The sequence below is a fragment of the Ochlerotatus camptorhynchus genome, unplaced genomic scaffold (genome assembly GCF_037179485.1).
Source record: "Ochlerotatus camptorhynchus isolate MF236.1 unplaced genomic scaffold, CSIRO-AGI_Acam_v1.1 ptg000284l, whole genome shotgun sequence".
In the NCBI taxonomy this organism is placed as follows: domain Eukaryota; kingdom Metazoa; phylum Arthropoda; class Insecta; order Diptera; family Culicidae; genus Ochlerotatus; species Ochlerotatus camptorhynchus.
The window spans coordinates 3,637,282-3,657,915 of NW_027040773.1; the positions used below are offsets into that span (position 1 = coordinate 3,637,282).

General features: G+C 40.4%; 1 protein-coding gene across 1 annotated transcript; it reads left to right on the plus strand.

Moving 5' to 3' along the window:
- The first annotated feature begins 5,929 nt into the window (after positions 1–5,929).
- On the plus strand, positions 5,930–20,146 carry sau (Golgi phosphoprotein 3 homolog sauron). The gene is made up of 4 exons (XM_065228222.1): positions 5,930–6,413; positions 18,159–18,405; positions 18,471–18,646; positions 18,714–20,146. Exons 1-4 carry the CDS (start codon positions 6,213–6,215, stop codon positions 18,960–18,962), a joined length of 873 nt encoding a protein of 290 aa, XP_065084294.1. The 5' UTR covers positions 5,930–6,212; the 3' UTR covers positions 18,963–20,146.
- Positions 20,147–20,634: the final 488 nt, after the last annotated feature.

Here is a 20,634-nt window from a genome sequence, read left to right on the forward strand (position 1 = left end):
CAGAATTAGTGAAAAAATAAATGGAGTCTCTTCTTCGTTACTCCGCGTTTTCCGAATGATCGTGGCGCGGCCGTCGGTTTTTGGGTTTTTTGACGTCAGATTGTCACCCCGGTGCTAAAACGATGCAAGCAATCAAACACCAAACTGGATACACTCAAAAACTAATATTTATAAGAATGATTAAAATTTATACATTTCAGTGCCAACATTTCAAAGGGGCGTAATTGCTTTTGTAAACAATGGCTTTAGCTGTCGATTTCTCGCACCTTAAAGCTCACTCCTTCAAAATAACAATGCTAGATGGTAGAGGAAACATTCCTCTACCTATTGGTGTCATTATTTTTCATGAGTGAGCTTTTATTCGCGAGAAATTGACGGCTAAAGACATTGTTTACAAATGCAATTACGCCCCTTTGAAATGTTGGCACTGATTTTATGATTAATCATAATTATAGATACTATAGATTCCATAGATAAGCGGAGGCACAAAAAGTTGTTTTGGCAACCATGAAAAATAAATGATATTACTGGCATCCGTGAAAGCAGTTCATGCCATCATAGAGCTCTTCGTTGTGCAGTTTTGTTTTGTTTCGTGCGTACAAGTTCAAAATGAAGTGCAAAGCAAATCTTTGCAATAATGTATCGAGGAATGGTTTGCTTTATCTTTCCTTCTTCCGTTGTCCGCGAAATAAATCGGAATGTGAAGTGTGGAAAGCGTTTTGTGCTCATAATATTACAATACTTCTCCCTCAAACAACACCATGATGATGTCATGCTCGTTTGGCTACACTAACTGACAGTTCGTTTTGCTACATTATACTTTTCCTCCGCTTATCTATGGAATCTATAGTATCTATAATCATAATTAATCATAATACCACCGACGAACCGACATGAAACTTAAACTTAACTCTTGATCGAGAATCCATAACGGCCGATTCAAATGTGCAGGGATCTATCTGTCAAAACCAAAGAAATGTTTTATCTAGATAAAAATAATTTTACCGAATTAGGTTAGACACGAACCAACTTATAAATTTTGTACGCGTGTTCGTGGCTAGGATAAATATTTTCCGCGAACACGGCAGCAATTACATCTTGTAATACATTGATTCAAATATTTTTTTTTTTTCAAAATTATGCTAACTCTGCATACTGGCGAAAAAAGCGCACCGCTCATAAGCGCGCTGCAACCCCGCCCATAAGGATTCTACACAGGTGTGTAACTTAGATAGTATTTTATGGCAGCGGCTTCAAGAGCGAATCTTGGATAAAGAGCCGCCGTGTGTTAAATGAATGGGCGCAGTCGTACGGCCATAAACAAAGAACAGATGGTATAATCCCATTTTGAGAATTTATCCTGCCACACACAATATATACCACTGACAGCAAAGCAGTGGAAAATAATTCAAAGTGATGTAGGAAGAAAACTACGCTGAGGAGATTCTATCGGTTCCATCGGACGGATGTGTCCATCAATCCCCTGGACGGATGTGTCCATCAATCCCACTGTGGATTTCTTCCGATGGCTAGAATGTTGCGTGCTTCAGGATCATCGAAGAGGTTCGTGTCAGGTTGTTCGCGAAGACTTGATGAGAGGTCGTCTACTGATCTCGACGATAGACCATACATTGTACTGCATCTGAACTAACTGATTCTTCTGTATCTTATTCTAATCTTACAGACCCTTCCGTTGAAAGGTATTTATTTTTATCTAACCCGAGATCTAACCCTACCTAAAAAGAACCAAGGCCACTTTATATTTCTTCTAAATCTTTACAGGCAAATTTACAAATTTGTACACTAATAAAAATTCAATGATTATTTTTATGTGCCCCACACATTAACTTTTGCAATGTGATAAACAGATAATATATATGTGTCGGACACATAGTTTTAATGTGTACACATACAATTCATGTGTAACCACACATGCTATTCATTTGACTCATAAATTTCATGTGTGAATGGATTCTGTTTATGTCGGTTTATGTGTGGACAGAAGAAAATCTTGTGGAATTTTACATGGAAATTCGCCAATAAAAATGCGTCAAATTTTATCAGTGTATATTTTAAAAATCCACTTCAAACCGAGCTTCAAACGTAATGTTTTTTTTTGCTTCTTAACACTTCCGGAAAACGGAACGTTCAACAAGGGCAAATAGCTTAGCGGCGCCGGTGGTGTAGTGGTAAGTGTGAATACATCTCACCCCAGCAGGCCTGGGTTCAATCCCAGTCGGCGCTGCCGGGATGTTCTGAGGCATAACATCTCTGATCACGCCTTCCTTCGGAAGGGAAGTAAAGCCATTGGTCCCCGGTTCATGAGCTTTTGGAGATGAACTAGCCAAAAGGCTAAAAATCTCCTTAATAAAGGAAAAAAATTAAAGGGTTGTGTCCTAGACACGACCGCAGTATGACGTAGAACCACACAAAATTGATGTTTTTCATGCATTTTTGACTATTATACTTTATCTTAAAATTTTCAAGTATTTCAATGTTTCGGTTATGGTGTGTGTGTGTGTGTGTGTGTACTTCAATGTTTCGGTTATGGTTCACTCAAAACAATTTAAACATTTTTCTTGACAAATATATTAATGTGAAATTTCACATGATTTTCATTTGACCACACATAAACAGAATCCACTCAGAAGTACACATGAAATTTATACGCAAATGAATAGTATGTGTGGTCACGCATGGTTTTTATATGTACATATATTAAATATGTGGCCGACACATAGATATTGATTTGTTGATCACGTTGCAACAATTCATGTGTGGAACACATACAAACTCCAGAACAAGATCCTTAGGATAAACAGTCCAGGACCCGAAATTCTGAGGTTCACCGCCTGGCTGGTCTTCAGCCTCTCGAAGAGCGACGAACGGTCTCCTTGGAAAGGTTCAGAGACACCCGTCTGAGATCAGATCTTCAGATCATAGGTGATCTGGCACGTTAGTTAAGTTAGACTTGTAGTTAGGTAGGTTATCAAATTTTTCAATTAAAACAAAACACACCCCCAAGGGGTTTTCTGTTAACTAGATGAAATACGCAACTACTAAATTAGAATACACAATGAACACAGATGAAGAGCCAGATATATCCTATACACAGCAAAAAAAGTTGTTGAATATTACATCGAAACTGCTGCAACCAGGTCGATCCATCGGTTGTGTAATATCACATTGCATGATGTACATCGATTTTGCGAACAAAATTACATCCATTGATGTAATATTGTATCTGCTTTTTGCTATTACATCATTATTTCATACATCAGCTTGAATTGCGTTGATCGATATTACATTTTTTTTTGCTGTGTAGGCAAATCAATTGAAATGTAAAATCAATGTATACACTATAATCAACAGAAATAAACGAAATTTTACTACTACTACTTTTACAGTCAGTGGTGTGTAATTCATCAGCATCAAATCATCGAATATGTCTTTCAAGCAATTTTTTTCTCAAATTTGAAAGTTATGATGCGGGAAGAAATTAAGGGAAAAACTCCTGTTTTTACTATTAATAATTGTGGTTTGTTTAAAATTTATTTCGCGGAAAAAAGTGATAGTCAAAGTCCATGTCTTTTTCGGATTATTGTTGAGGGAGGGGGAGGTTGTTGTGAAGGGGGACAGGGGGTTTACAAACATTTATTTTCCTCATTGTGTCGCATTCCTCATTGCGGTCACGCCGTGATCCACCTTTAGCCACTGACTTGGTCCTGCTTGCTGCAACCAAACCTGATAGGATTTCCCACCGTTTTTTATGAATGGGGCGGAGCAAAAAGTTTCTTTTGTGCAGAATATGTAAAAAAGGATGGACTTTGGATGTCAATATAATTGCATATATAGAGGTACCAGATATGTTTAACAGTCAGTTATTGGTAATCCATCGAGTGTATGTCCCTGTTAAGCAAATGTTTTTTTGAAAATGTTGGCTCTGCATGTAAAAAATAAATTGTTTATACATAATTGTGGTTTGCTTAAAATTTATTTCCCGTAAAACACGATCGTCCAAGTCCATGTCTTTTTCGGGTTATTGTTAAGGGGGGAGGGGGAGAGATTGTTAAGGGGGAGGGGGTTTTACATGCACGTTTTTTCAAGTCTCATTCCTCATTGTGGTGGACACTCCGTGACTTAGTCCTAGGACCTAGTGTCTTAGCTGACTTAGTCCTAGGACCTAGTGTCACGCCGTCCGAAGCGGTAATGAGCAGAGGCAGGAGAGCAGCGCTGATTTATATCTTTTCATGTTCAAGCAGAATGATGTGCAACCAAGTGGTATTCGTTTATGATGACTGGGTTTGGGAAAAAGGCTTATTTCATGAAAACAGTGATAAAATTATCATTTGTACATTTTCAATAGTTTAATTACAGAAAAATTGGAAAAATGTATATTTCAGCAGGTTCGTATTGTAATATCCTATCGATTGCCGTATTTGGATTTTAATTTCATCTATAAATGACAAAGTTACAAGCGTTCAAAACCTAACACTCCTTCACCACACATATTTTTTGATTTGCACCCCAGTATAGTCGACAAAGACGTAGTTCTACGTCAAAACAACCCCAGATCATGAGTTGATGGGTCGATAGGTGTAGGGTCCAGGTGTGGGAGCTGCCTCCCTGGTGTTGATAGCATTGGTGCTCAGCACGGAAAACAAGATCGACGTTAAAAAATCAAGGAAAAAAAGGGCAAATAGCTTATAACCATAATCAATCACCGGATACTCGATAACGACATCATCAATCGACAGATACCGGATTGTGTGCAGCAGTTTCTACTGATCAGGATACAAGCGCTGATCATGTTTTTAAAACGTGTTATTCCCGTACGATTTTGATAACTCTGTACCACCTGCTTGTAACTAAATATTCTGAATAACAGGTGTTCGACCTTCTTTAATCAGATCTAAAATCGCGCTTCATCACAGCTCTGCAATAGATTTGACATCGCATTATGCATCATCATCGCGTTCGCTGTCAACAAACATTTTGTAGGGAGTTCCGATGTTCTTTTGCTTGAGAAAAATTTATTAAATTCTTTTGTTTGTTTTTATTTGTAAACTATCGTTTCGTCCAAGTTTTCTTCCAAGGGGCGATCAACTTCATAAATCAGCTGAATTGTAAATACACACATCGGAAAATACACAAAAAATACGTAAATGCGTACACGCTGAAACTAAAATACCCTAATAAAAATACTAGAAAATACTTTGTACACGAAAAATACATTCAATAATGAATTTAATACACCTTAATACAAAAATACACAAAACTTAACAATACATAAATACGAAAAAAAAAACCTTTGCTTGGGACCAATAGGCTATTCAAGTAGTGAGCCAATTTAAAATCGTTAGTTTCGTATTGATTGTTGCTATTGTTTGTGGCAGGATAAATTCTCAAAATGGGATTATACCATTCTGTTCTTTGTTTATGGCCGTACGACTGCGCCCATTCATTTAACACACGGCGGCTCTTTATCCAAGATTCGCTCCTGAAGCCGCTGCCATAAAATACTATCTAAGTTACACACCTGTGTAGAATCCTTATGGGCGGGGTTGCAGCGCGCTTATGAGCGGCGCGCTTCGGACGTCACTAAATGAGAATTAAACATAAGCGCGACAATAGGTCGTATGAATAAAAGCGTTAACTTTACTTTTCCCGTAAGAAAAGCACGGGAAAGTAAAGTAAACTCTTTTTATTCATACGACCCAATATTACTGGTTACTTGGGTGCAACGGCGGGGTTTCGGTGCCTTTTGTTTCCAAAAGAAACAAACAAGCTTCCATAATGTAGATTGGGACCTTTTGTAATGTTCGTTTAGTTCTAAGGTGACCGTAAAATTTTCATGAGGTCTTTTGTGTGTTGACGGCAGTCAAACGTCACGGTGGTTTTACTTTTCTTCTTCTTGGCATTTCAAAGGCACTTCGATTCTTGTCGTCGTCCGCCATGTTTTTTCTTTGATTCGTGTTTCGTGTCAAGTAGTCGGGTGTTTTCTCCGCAGAAATCTAATCGCCTTGGCCAGGAACAGTGTCCTATTCGGGAGGAACGGCTTTCGGAGCACCACAGGAAGTCTGCGGAGTGTCAGGAAGTGCGAAAAAATTCGGTGCAAATCGGAGAGCAAACGTAAAGCCAATTTTGGGAATCCCAGTAGAATAAACAACACGGTTGCTGCGGTCAGTGTAGTGAAGAAAAGAAAGGTGATTATGATGAATCGGAGTGAGGGCCTTGTCCGACGTGTAAAAGCTCGCGACACAGAATCAAACAGTGGCGGTGGGTCGGCCTCCAGCAATTATGATGAAGAGAACAAAAATGAAAAAGAGGACGAGATGGACGATTGCGATTCGAAGGAAACGCGGCTCACCCTAATGGAGGAAGTACTGCTGCTTGGGCTTAAAGATAAGGAGGTACGTTTTATGGCGAACCACTAGCTATGAGGCATTTTGATTGTGTGTTTATCTTTGGATACTGAAGTGCCGTAGATGAGCGACGGCTGGTAATTGCTAGTGGGAAGAGGATCATTTATTGGTGCCTTCCAATGAAACCTATATCTACTGAAGGAAGGTGGCGGGGGTGAAGTGCATTTTTTTTATACTTGGATGCTCCAAGTTGCTCCATCGCATCTGAAATGTGAAAGGGTGAGAATTTAGTGGCAGAATACAACGAAGGATGACACGTCTCACTGTATGACATAATTTAACCAGCGCTCACTCTCGGAAGCTAGAGTATGTAGTTTTTTTTTTAATGATTTCAGACTCATGTTGGTTCAAACTACTGTAGTAGTTAGAGCCTTTGTAAGGTGTAATTCAGATTATAAGTTTACTGGTTTCTGAAATCTAATGTATCAATGTCTTTCTTGACATGAAAAAAGGTGTGTGAAACAAAAGATTGTTTGACTAATGAAATGGATTTTTGTGTTAGAAACTTATTAGGTACAGGTCTACACTGCCGTTATACCTGTCCCATGTTCTATGCAATCCTATGGACCGTGGATCATTTATGCTTATAATGGTAGTACATAGAACAGGGCTTTTTGCTATATTTTTTTTATTATGATTGATCGAAGGGCAAGATTTATCATCTTCCTGTTGATGTTTATAGTAGGGGTATGTGGGTCGAACGACCAGTTTAACATTTTACAATTTTGCAGAAGCTTCTTGGGTTTTTTTCTTAAATGCTACGCTTAAGGTGGAATTATAGAAATCCAACCTACGCAATGTATTTTTTAATGGCTATGATTTTTTTTTCAAATAACTTCTGAATCATGTTTTTCACAGTTGGTTTCATACAACATTTGTTATTAATGTTTTTTTTTGTAGCACTCCTAATTCCCTGGAGTTTATTTTAAGTCCTGAGAAAATGTTTACGTTTGGGACTTGAAAAGTTATACAAGTCCAAGGCATTGCTTTCTTTTCATCAAATTTTAGGACATTATTTTGGAAGACATTTTTAAATGCAGTTTCTCGAAAGAAATTTAGACTTTGCATTTTCGGTGGAGGTCTAATGAAAAAAACAGAAGCAAGCTAGAGTAAACAAAAGTCAACAATAGTGCTGAAGATTACTGACGAAATAATAACTTACCTAACATACATTAGTTGGTATAGCGGCGCCACAATCAGTGATTTTACTACTCGTGAACGATCACGAATCATAAAATCGCTGATTGCAACGCTCTGAAAGCGAAATTGATGTATGTCTCAAACACATACTTTACAACCTTTCAGTGTAACTTACAAGTACAACATATTACTATAACATCTAATGATTTCATAATTCCTAAAAACATTTTTTTATAGCAAGTAACCCCTTAAGAATTAGATTCCCTTAGAATTATTATCCATATTTCCTTGCGTGTGTTGATTTATTTTGCTGCTCTCCTCAGAATTTCTCTTTGAGTACAATCGATCAACATTTATGAAATGTTTAGCCGTAAGGCTGTCCACGAGACAGTTGCGATCAACTGACTTTTTTGTTTACCAAGAACTTTTGACAGATCACAGTAGAACTGGCAGTTTATTCTCATATGAATTTCTGCTTTGTTTATTTTTACATTCAGCACCATTAACACCAGATCACTCACACACTCTAGATTTCTAGCTATCAGTTCCACTGAGAAACGTCTCTTGGATCACTTTATTAGGAAGCTTCAGGGTTGTAGTCATATCATCATTAACAGTTATAATACCTGCAAAATGCGTGGCGATGATGTGAACAAACTTGCTTTTCGACAACGGGACAAGTTCGGTATTATGACAGTTAACTTTGCATTACCATTAATTCACTTTGAATACTCTTCCGAATTACTTTTGAATGCTCCTTGAAATTCATTCCGATTTGCTTTACAGTTCCCTGGAATTCTACTCATAATCCCTACATTAGTCTCTTCAGAAACCACCTGTAGTTCTTCTTACAATTTTCTTTAAATACTTCTAAAAATTGCCTGATACATCTAGTCCCTAGAATTCCTCTACATTTCTCCTCAACTAATTCGGCATTCTCATATTACATATCTAGCCACTGCTTTGCAGTGTCAGAATCCTCAAATTTAGTACTAGTCCAAGAGCCATAATATATTTTTTCAATTTGAACTCTTTAAAATAGGTTATATTTGAATATACAAATCTCGCAAAGTTCAAGAATGAAAAATACTGGCCTTACTGGCCTGGTTTGGAAAAAAAAATCCACGGCCCATACAAATTTAAAATGTTTTGTATGGACAATTGTTGTCTTAATGAATAAACTATTCGTCTTAAATAAGGTTCAGTCTTCTTACTCTATTCACAAATTGAGGTGTGGACATACCAAAAGCAAACGCGGACTCGACGGATACAAACATACGAACCATTGCACAAATAGGCTGATTGTAGCCGTAGGGAGTACGATGAAAGCTCGGTTGCATCAGGGATTGCTGACGTAACATCCTACCTGGAGCACGGAAATCAAGCAGTGAGAGAAGATGAGAGCAATTGACGTCACCGTTGAGTAATTTAGTTATAAACGTAACCTGTTGTAGCTTACGTCTTCGATCAAGCATTTCAAGGTCAAGCAGACGGCATCTATCGGGATATGCTGGAAGGTTCAAAGAATCACGCCATGGTAGGTTTCTGAGCGCAAGTCGTATGAATCTTTTTTGCACACGCTCGATTCTTAGATTCCATGATACGTCGTTTGGAGCCCATACAACTGAAGCAGTTTTCTAGGATCGGCCTTACGAGTGAACAATACAATGCTTTCAGACAGTGTGAGTCCGTGAAATCCTTGGCAATCTTAGAGATGAAGCCAAGTTGATGATTAGCCTTGGAAATAATCGATGCATAATGGGAATGAAAGGAAAGCTTCGAGTCCAGTACGACACCAAGATCCGTCACTTGATCCACTATGCTAAGAACAGTATCATCGATGTGGTATTCATAAATTAACGGGTCTTTGGACCGATAGAAGTTCATCATATGACATTTCGCGACGCTGATGACAAGCTTGTTCGAGCGGCACCAATGAACGAACATGTTGAGCAACATTTTCAGATCATCAGCATATACGAGCTTGCACTTGTGGCCAAGGGTAGATGCAGCGTCATTGAAGAATAACACAAATAATAACGGTTCCAAATTACTTCCTTGCGGGACACCGGACGTGCTAGCAAATGGCGATGAAACATAAGATCCGTGTTTAACGTACAGCGTTCTGCCAGTCAAGTACGACGACAACCACGACACCAATCGATTTGAGGCTCCCAATCGCGATAGCTTGCAGAGCAACACTTTATGATCAATTTTGTCAAAAGCCGCCTTTAGGTCCGTATAGATTACGTCAACCTGCGCTTTATCTTCGATAGCCGAAAAACAGGTAGTAGTTAGATTCAGCAAGTTAGTAGCAACAGACCTACCGGGAATAAATCCATGTTGATCTGACGAAATGTGGTTTTTTGTAGCGCGTAGAATTTGATCACTGACGATAATCTCGAGAAGCTTCGATGCGGCAGAAGGGCTGGTTATCCCACGGTAATTTTTAACATCTCGTCGGTCACCACTTTTGTGCACAGGAAACATGTACGATAGTTTCCATCTCATGGGAAATTCCCCTAGATCAAACGAACGGTTGAAAATGAAGGCTAGCGGCTCAGCTACTGCGCATTCGCAGCGACGGAAAACAGCAGGAGGGATACCATCCGGGCCAGGAGCAAATGAATTCTTCAACTTTTTTGAAGCACCGATAATCATTGCAGATGAAATTTCGAACGTGTCTAAATCAACTGCATCCAGCGCGACATTTGACGCAGCCAGTTCGGCCTCGACGTCGGACGATGACACTGGTTCGAAGATGGATGCGAAATGCATCGCGAAGAAATTGAATGCTTCTTCTTCATTATTGAACTCTTTGCCTCATGTCCGGTGGAATGTAGATATTGCACATCAGGAATCGACGACCACGAATATTGGCAGAAACACACACTTGCTCCAGTCTCCTGCCATTGTTCGTATCAATGCGCGAGCTGCCATGTCGTTCGGCAACGGCTATGAGCGCACCACCAAAGCAGCGCTTGTCGCTATTCAAAGGGGAACGATCACAACGGAAACCGTTGAATGAATTTCCAAAAACCTGCAGGGAATTGATTTTGTCTAATCCTGTCTCCGTTAGCATAATGACATCGTAGGTACTGTCGAGAGATGCCAAAAAAATGCCGTCCAGTTTAGTCCTCAAACCTCTCACGTTTTGATAATAAATCCAGGCATCGATGGTACTGGAACTTCTAGGGAACGAGAGTTCTTCAGAGCGAAAATTGCTGTTACTGCAAGGATACCATGATAGGCAACTTGGAAGACCCCATCGCCAGCACTAGACTCAGGGCCGGGACGACTTGGGTGGCAGGAACGAGAAAGCTGCGAGATATTTTCCATGACGGCTACGGGCTCGACTGAGTAAGGCGGGTCAGGGGCTTCCGTACTGCTATGTGTAGGGCGTCCCGGGAATCACAAAAAACTGTCTACGTAGTTAACGAACAGCCTCTTAGAGGTGGATCACAGCGTGGTCACCTTGACAACCAGCGATGGGGTCGAAGGAGATGGTTCAATTAGTACGAAACGCGGAAATTGACGATCACTTTTTTTCCGATAAATAACAATTAACAGACTACAATCATAGAGGTAACTCTAAGACTAGTAGGTCCCAAAGAAACGTGTTCTACTTTTTGGCTCAGCTCTGGTACTATCTTTGGTCCCAAGCTAATCGAAAATCTACGAACCCCTCCTTTTATCTGTCCAACTTTCATAGCGAATCAAAACATAATGTATTCCTAGAATTTCTACTAGAATGGGGTACTTTAATCGATTTGCTTGGGACCAATAGGCTTGTCAAGTAGTGAGCCAATTTAAAATCGTTAGATTCCACCGGTTGCTACAATTAAGGAAAAATAATTCCATTCATGTTTTACCCGCTAGAGAGCCAAAACATTCAAATTTGAGAAAAAATTTACTCACGAGGCATGACTGTATTTTGATGATATTCTGTTTGTGATTTATCAACAAGCAACAACTGATTGTAAAACATATTTGGTACCTCTAGATATGCAATTAGATTAACATCCTAGTTAACATCCGAAGTTCATCTTTTTTAAATATTCTGCACTAAAGATACTTACTGCCATTCATAAAAAACGGCGGGAAATACTGTCAGGGGTTGAGTATAGAAAGTTTTTTTTTGCAGAATGTCTAAAAAAGGACGGATGTTAATCGAATTGCATATAGGGTAAATTTTGGCTTCGGCACCTATTGGCTGTTTTCGGCAACCAAAATTTAAACGTTAATTTCACTATGTTTTCCATCTACACACTTCCCTGAATGTATCCAAACGATTATTTAGTCTTTCAGCTTCAATCTGATTATATTTGTACGACCAAGCAATCCTGTAACGCCAGATTTTTCTTCAAATGAAGCATACGCACTAAAAAATGGGGTTGATTTCGAGTTACCGATAATAGAACAGCTGTTTAACACGCAGTTCTAATGGGAAGGTTGCCGAAGAAAAAGAGGCTGCCGACAACAGTCACACTCACCTGAGAAGTTTGGAGCGTTATAAAAACGCTTTCAAACCGTTTTGAAAAATTCTGTCGATTGGAATGGATAGAGAAGCAAGCAGCAGATGAATGTAAACAAACAGACACGTCATATATGTGCGTGACACTGAGAAAATGCTAATAGAAGTGCGGACGCTGCTTAGATTGACGAGAATACGTAAATTCCCCTATAGAGGTGAATTGTCTGTCACTTTGTTGCTTGTGGCAATGCAACCTATATGTGTGATACCAAATGGTGTAAAGGCTCTTCTATATTCGGACGACATCACGCGGTAGTAAAATGGGCTAAAAGCATTGGAGCATTGGATTTTGTATATCGTCGAACAAATCAAACATATCGTCCTTTTTCTCTCCTGCGCACAGCTCTGTCAACGGCGACAAATTCTAGGGTGGTATGCATCTAATCACTTGCATCCCGCAAACTTTATGCCAAACGACTTTCGGCCAAATGACCTACAACCGCGTAACTTCGTCCGGTCGACTCTGGATTGAAGGCAAAAGTTCTCGAAAACGATCCATGGAACTCCCTACCCTTGGCTAGTTTTTAACCTGGACGTTGGTGGGTGGGCCTAATCTTATGCTTCATAGTGGAGCGTTGGAGACGGTTGGTTTAGGTCCGGCATCGTTGGCTCATGGCGTCATGAGCATGCGATGAGGATTACTGAGCTTCCCCTTTCTGATGAACCATTGCATAAAGAGAACCAAAGTTCTAGTCTGAAGTGATAGTATCACACTTGTTACTCCTTTATTTGAAAACCGCGTTGTAGTACGCTTACGTATAGGCACTGACGTTGGGTGCGATACTGGCGGGTTTTGCCGCAAATCACTCTTGTTTTATTTATTTTTACGCAGATAGATTTATTTGGGTTTGCAAGGGAATTATACTATTGAAATATTTCAGAAAGTGCCCAACGGTGCTCCTTCTATTTGCGTGACAAGCTTTCATTGATGTTTTCATTGAAGTTTTACTCAGGGAACAATGTTAAAACCATTTTTGTACATGGTATTGTAACTAATCTTATACGTGCTTCATTTTGATTTGGGATAAATGTTTGAACTATGGCTCGGGATTATCACTGTGGCGTGCTTCTATTGTGACATACCCATACGGGACGACATAGTGGAAACGTGTGAGCGTAGTTGGAGCATATACCCTATATAATTTAAAAATTAGTTAGGATGCGGGGGGTCCGCTTAGGTAGGCAACTAGCCTTTTCATATATTGTCTGTTTATTTTGATGATTGCTTTAAAATATCAATTTGGTATGTATGTGAAAGGATGAATCAGTGGGAGATGGATTTTCGGTTTCTTTACATTTTACAACACATTCTAGTACTATGTGTCATTTCCTCAAACCCCCCCAATAACCGACCTCTTCGATCCCTTCCTTTTCCCATGGCGTTCAAGTGGTCCGCATAGACTATTCAGCCATTACCCTTCCTTTATCCTCGGCTTTGGATTGACTTGCGCTCCCATTGCCCCACCAAACGCTGCAAAATGAAAATGAAAATGAAAATCAAGAACCTTAAAATTCGAAACAACTGTGCATGTTTAAAAGAATGAAAATTTTGTCTATGTTTTTCATTTAAAATTTTATGGATTATGCCAAACAACTTGTGGTGATTAGAACCGATTAATAAACGATCGAATACGTTTATTACGGAAAATATTAAACATTTTTATTCTTGGCTAATTACACGTGGTTGTACGAATGACAAAAGAAGTTTTAAGAATGATCTCTCTTTTCTTTCTCCTCCTTCACACCGTCCTTTTTCTCTCCTGCGCACAGCTCTGTCAACGGCGACAAATTCCAGGCTGTTATGCATATCATCACTTGCATCCCGCAAACTTTATGCCAAACGACTTTCGGCCAAATGACCTACATTCGTAACTTCGTCCGGTCGACTCTGGATTGAAGGCAAAAGTTCTCGAAAACGATCCATAGAGATTTTCACGTCCGGTTGTATTGGTGCGATATGTAAGAGCGTGTTAGTGAATATCCGAGGAAAATACATAACAAATCGATGTCAAACTCATTTTGACAGATCTACTGTCATACATTTTTTAGGTTAGCCAGAGGAAAATAATAAACAACTTTACACGGCGTTGCCCCGCTAGTGTGCGTCCGTTAAACGTCACTAATCTCTATGGAACTTTGTGGAACAAGTTTGGATTGCCATTAAGCTCGCTGACCGCACTTTGTTTTTGTGTGTAGTTTACTTTCCTCCGGATCGAACTCGCGACTCTACGCTAATTGAATCCCACAATCAGTCTATTCGAGCTATAATGGAGATCACTACAGCTGCTGACGAGATGATAATCATTGGTGACTTCAATCTACTGGCAATTTCTTGGCGATCATTTTACGGTGGACTCCTGTATCCGGACCACGACCGTTCTACATTTCACACTGGAGCTGTAAGCCTTTTGGATCAGTATCGCCACTCTGAAGCAAATCAACCACGTGGTTAATGAGAACAATCGTAGCTTAGACCTTTGCTTCGTCACCGCTCAGGATACTGCTCCGCATTTGTCTATGGCTGTTTCTCCGTTGATAAAGACTGTTCCACACAATCCTCCTTTAGCTATTGCACTTGAAGGCAACCAAATTCCTGAGGTCATTCCATCCCCCCTAGAGGTCTACTACGATTTCAGAAATGCTGACCACGACAGTATCGGGGAACTTCTTTCGAATTTGGACTGGCACAGGATACTCGTCCCTGCCGATGTCAATGCAGCTGCCCAAACGCTCTCGCATATTTTGGCTTACGTCATTGAGCGTCACGTTCCGAAAAAAAGTTCCTAAACATGGTTATCATAGTCCTTGGCAAACAAGTGAACTCCGTATGTTAAAGTCTTCCAAAAGAGCCGCGCTAAGAAAATACACCAAGTACCACACCCTACAACTCAAGGACCATTATGCGAGGATCAATCATGCGTTTCAACGAACCAGTCGCCAATGTTATCGGCGTTATCAATGAGATGTTCAACGGAAGCTTCGATCACACCCGAAAACTTTTTGGAATTATGTTAATGAGCAACGAAATGAGTCTGGCCTTCCATCGACTATGGTACTGAACGGCGAAGAAGCTTCATCCCCTCAGGACATTTGCCGTCTGTTCTCAACCAAGTTAGCGAGTGTATTCTCGGATGAGAACCTACCTGACGAGCACGTTTCTCTAGCAGCCAGTAATGTTCCAATGTCTGGTAAATTTTTGGCAGCTATCAACATCTACCTCACTATGATAACTAGGGCGGTTTCGCAACTGAAGTCTTCATTTAAGCCTGGACCTGACGGAGTTCCTTCCGTCTTTTTCAAGCAACACATCGATAGCCTGGTGGCTCCTCGCTGCCTTCTGTTCGAAATGTCCCTCTCCAGTGGGGTATTTCCTTCCTGCTGGAAATCAGCTGAGATGTTTCCAGTGCATAAGAAGGTATGCAAAAGAAACATCGACAACTATCGCGGCATCACATCGTTGTGTGCCATATCAAAACTATTCGAGTTGGTCGTTATAGAACCATTAGTCTCTCACTTCAAGCAGCACTTGAGCGAAGACCGACCAGCATGGTTTCATGGCAGGGCGGTCGACTACTTCCAACCTTCTGTGTCTCACCTCGTACATTACGGAGAGTATGACAGACCATATGCAAACAGGTGTCATCTACACTGACCTATCAGCCGCCTATAGCGATCGCCAAACTTGATAGGCTCAGTATAAACGGCAGTCTCCTACGATGGTTCGCATCCTATCTATCTGATCGTCAGTTGTCAACTCACATACAGCCAGCATATCTCGTCCTTGTCGTGATCGACAAGGCATCCAGAACGCTCGGCTTCATTTTCAGGATAGCTAAATATTTCACGGACATCTACTGTTTGAAGTCGCTTTACTGCTCCCTCGTCCGGTCGGTGTTAGAATACTGCTGCCCTGCATGGAATCCCAATTACTAAAACAGTGTACAAAGAGAGTCTATTGAACGACGATTCATCTGGTTTGCCCTTCGACGTTTGTCTTGGAGGGATCCTCATCGTCTTCCAAGCTACGAAAGTCGGTGCCAGTTAATTCACCTGGATCCTTTGTGGAGTCGAAGAAATACGACAAAGGCCCTGTTTGTGGCAGACATTCTACAGGGCAGAACCCATTGTCCTTCTATTCTACAACCAATCGACGTTAACGTTCAACCACGAGCACTCCGTAACAACGCAATGCTGAGGCTACCTTTTCGTCGTACAAACTATAGTTCGTATGGTGCTATCAATGGGCTACAAAGGGTTTTCAATCGTGTTGCTTCCTTATTTGATTTTCACTTGGCACGCGAGACGCTGCGTCAGATATTCCGTGATATATTTTTAAGAATTAGGAATTAAAATGGACTTCACGGCCTTTGCAGCTTGTTACTTCTTAACTATATTGTATTTCCTAGTATTTCTTACTCCATCATTAGAACTAAACCCAGTCTGTTGATGTAGAACCAAATAAACAAACTACAGTACTTGTTCGCTAACTGGGCGATCTTTAACTGGGCTGTAGCCCAGTTAAAACGCAGTTATACGTCAAAAATAGACGTCACATTTAGTTGTAATAATTGCATTAAGGCATTCGAGGCATTCGAATGGAATATTAAGTGATAACGTAATTAAATTTGAAATCACTTTCATTTCACACTGAAGCGTTATGAGCAAAAGCATTGAAGCTTTCTAAACTAGTGAGATTGAATGCTGTGAAAATAACGATAACAAACTTTACACTGTATCAATTCAATGCACAAGAGTGTTTTTAACGTTGATCAAACAATCCATTGAAGCTCCCCTCAGTGTTTTTTGACATGTGGAATTCGCTAACTGGGCTACGCTTTTAGCCCAGTTAGCGAACAAGTACTGTACTAATGAATAACGGCCAATAGGGTCTCGCAAGTTTTTGAGATGTTTGAGCCATCTGGAAACAAGGCAGACAGTTGCACGTCATAGGGGAAACCAAAACTAAGGGGAAGGGAGGAGACTATTGGCTTTTTGATCGATATGGCCTACACAGAGCAGTAGTTCCATGAATTACCGGAAATTCGTTCTCCGTACTAGATTGGGTACGCCCTCCTACAGGAATTGATTCATAGCGAATTTGTTTATTATCCAGGTTGGAACCAGTTCCAACCCGTGCGGACCCGATCTTATTGTCAGTGCGTACTTCAAACCGAGTCAGGTTAAAAAAACAAACGCTAACACTGACGTTTGAAAGGCAATAAGCAAACCTAATCTTGATACCCGATCCAGGTTGGAACTGAATCAAAAACAAATTCACCATCAGACACCTGATAGTTCCAGTGAAGGATGATTAAGTCACCTTGAAATGCGTCTTCAGATTCAAGACTTCAAGAAGGTTGTTGTTGATGTGCTTGAGCTTCCATGTACTGTATATATTGTTTCACCATCTTGACTATAGGCGTTCCAGGCTTGATCCCGCTTCGTTGCTTACTCGGACGATCTTTGGAAGAGTTCCTGTTAACGAACGGTAATAATATCAAATTCAGATTTCCTTGGGAATATCCAACAGATTAAATTGCACCATCTGAACTTTCTTTGCCGTCTCAACGATCGACATGCTTCCCGTGGTGCGGGGTTCTGATTCCATTCCGATACTCTTATCCAAACTCAATGGCACTTGTGCAGGTTGTACCATTCCGGCAGCAGAGTTGACGGTACGGTCAGGTAAAGGTGTAACAGATCTAGTAGCGTAATCATTGGCGGCAATTATTGGTTTTCCATCAGCATCGTTCAAGAAGATTTCCGACGACTACTTTTCGACACCGGTCTTTTCGGTGACAGTAATGACGTCATTTATGTAGTTCTGCAATTTTCTTTCGTTGTCCTGACGGCTTTGTTGACTACGGTGATAACCCTAATTTATTTCCTGTTCACCTTGACTGCAGATGCAGTGTGCAGACATTGTTTTCACTTTCAAGCCAAAAATATGAATTCACAATCAATTCGCAAGCTTTAACTTAACTTTAATGTAAAATTAGGAAGCTTCTCCTTAACTATAACTAATATCTAAATATCTACTGTTTTTGTTGTTGTTGCAGGGCTACACATCCTTCTGGAATGACTGCATATCGAGTGGGTTACGCGGATGCATCCTGATAGAACTCGGCCTGCGAGGTCGCGTCGAACTGGAAAGGGCGGGCATGCGACGGAAGGGGCTGTGCACTAGGAAAATCATCCTCAAGTCGGACACACCCACCGGTGACGTTCTGCTGGATGAGGCATTGAAGCACATAAAAGAAACCGATCCACCGGAAACCATACAAAATTGGATCGAATATCTGAGTGGTGAGGGCGTCTAAATTGTTTGCCTTTTGTGTAAATGTGTATTTTGAAATCTATTCCTTCCGAAGGTGAAACCTGGAACCCTCTGAAGCTGCGGTACCAATTGAAGAATGTACGCGAAAGGCTTGCCAAGAATTTAGTGGAGAAGGGTGTGCTCACGACGGAAAAACAGAACTTCCTCTTATTCGACATGACGACGCATCCGCTGAATGATAACGTTATCAAGTGTCGGCTAGTGAAAAAAGTAAGTCACGCTTCCTAACCAATAATGAATGTCCTAAGAACCTGATGCGTTATACTTCAATTTGCAGATTCAAGACGCCGTGTTAACGAAGTGGGTCAACGATCCGCAGCGTATCGACAAGCGAATGCTAGCACTCATCCTACTGGCGCACGCTAGCGACGTACTGGAGAATGCCTTTGCCCCGCTAAACGACGATGACTACGAGCTTGCAATGCGACGCGTGCGGGAACTGCTGGACCTGGACTTTGAAACAGAGGCAGCCAAAGCGAATGCCAACGAGGTCATCTGGGCGGTGTTTGCCGCATTCACTAAATAAGCAAGACTTGTGCACCGTAATCGTGGTAGTGTTCTAGCGGAATCATACCTTTCTAGCCTAGCATAGGATGACGATTTGAGAGGGACGATAGTTTCGGTTAGCATCGAAGTCCAAACACAAAGAAACTCCCCCTTTTGGCGCTGAGCTTGCTTTTCTAGATTCCGTTTATATTCCTGTTCCCTTCTACATCCTACGATACTTTTTACAGCAGATTAATGCTATAATAGTAAGACATTCACGAAGGAAACAAAAGAATAGTAATAGTAATAATACACTAATGGAGTATATTTTTTATTTTATTTTACCTATTTATAGCTGATAAATCCAATAATCAAAAAAATCACAATTCAGTAAGAAAGAAGCCCTTTTATAATGATAGCAGATTGGATGATTGAAAGCAGCGTTTAAAAAAAAATACTAGGAATATAACCAAAAGTTACTAAAGCAGGTCTAGAAAGTGACGAAGCATCGTATGTTGACACGACACTAGCCCCAGAATCGAAGAACAGTAGGAGCAGATTGTAACATATTGTGATTTTACGTTTTGTTTACGGTCCATCGCCTCCCATTCACTGTCGTTATTAGCTGTTATGTTATTCCCCTGCCACTGGGAATCGTTCTTGAATGTTTTGCGTTTGTGGCATTGACAATTTTTTTCCGACACAAAAATAAACTGCTAGTATCTCACGCACCTGTATCACCGCTGCAGCAGAATGTTTGTGAAAAGCAAGGCAAGTTTTCGTTGTTTTTGGGTTCTGCACGTAGGTTTATTTTTCTCTTCCAGCGGCGATAAGCACGCGCGTGTGAAATTGGAAAAATGCAATTGATGAAGCATTTTACATCTATTTCTAATATTAACGTATGATATTTGCATCAAAGGGATTTTTTTTTCCTATCGGACCGTACCAAAATGTGACGGAATAAAAGCAGACAGAATCGAAAGGATCGAGCAGGAACACTGGAATGTTGATTGTAATGCGGAGAATGATGTCGCTACGGATAGAGATGATACATAACAATTAAGATTACAAGCAAGTAAGATTATTAGGCGAAGCATATAGGGTCACATCGGCGTTTAAAGCATGTGGGCGAATGCTGATGGAAGAGCATGGATTGTATATAGATTTAAATAAAATTATTGTTATAATGTACTACGATATGTAAAATAAACAATTCAAAACCAATTTAAACATTTGGATTTTTTTTTGTTGTTGGATGAACCTCGTATAGGATAGGCGAATCAATGATATCTTTAATACCACCAGTAAATAGTTTAATGAGTTCTAGTGGAAGTCCATACAGGATTAATTGGGGGGCTACTAAAAACGATCCATGGGACTCCGTAGAACGGATTTGGACGGCCGTTGAGTGATGTGATGTGAATAGAACCCACCATCAGTGCAAGGATTACCTATGACTGCAGATACTTCACTGGTTGTAAAGTTCTGCCTGATGGTTTGTTGCAGCAGGGTGAATCAACTTCATTGAAGACCTTTGGAAGACAAACGACAAGATGTACGTCTATCAACACGTGACAAGGGACTGGCAAATCCACGAACCCTCGTCCAGTCTACAAATCCTTTGAAACCCTTAGGCTGCAACCCCCCCCCCCCCCCAAACCCAGCATATAATAATGTTTGATAAATTAAATGTATTCAAAAAGGGATATTTA

Excerpts from the sequence above, each read along its gene's own strand:
- sau (XM_065228222.1), top strand. The coding sequence starts at position 6,213 with ATGATGAATCGGAGTGAGGGCCTTGTCCGACGTGTAAAAGCTCGCGAC. Across the intron at positions 6,414-18,158 it reads TTGGGCTTAAAGATAAGGAG|GGCTACACATCCTTCTGGAA; the intron begins GTACGTTTTATG and ends TTGTTGTTGCAG. Across the intron at positions 18,406-18,470 it reads TTGGATCGAATATCTGAGTG|GTGAAACCTGGAACCCTCTG; the intron begins GTGAGGGCGTCT and ends TTCCTTCCGAAG.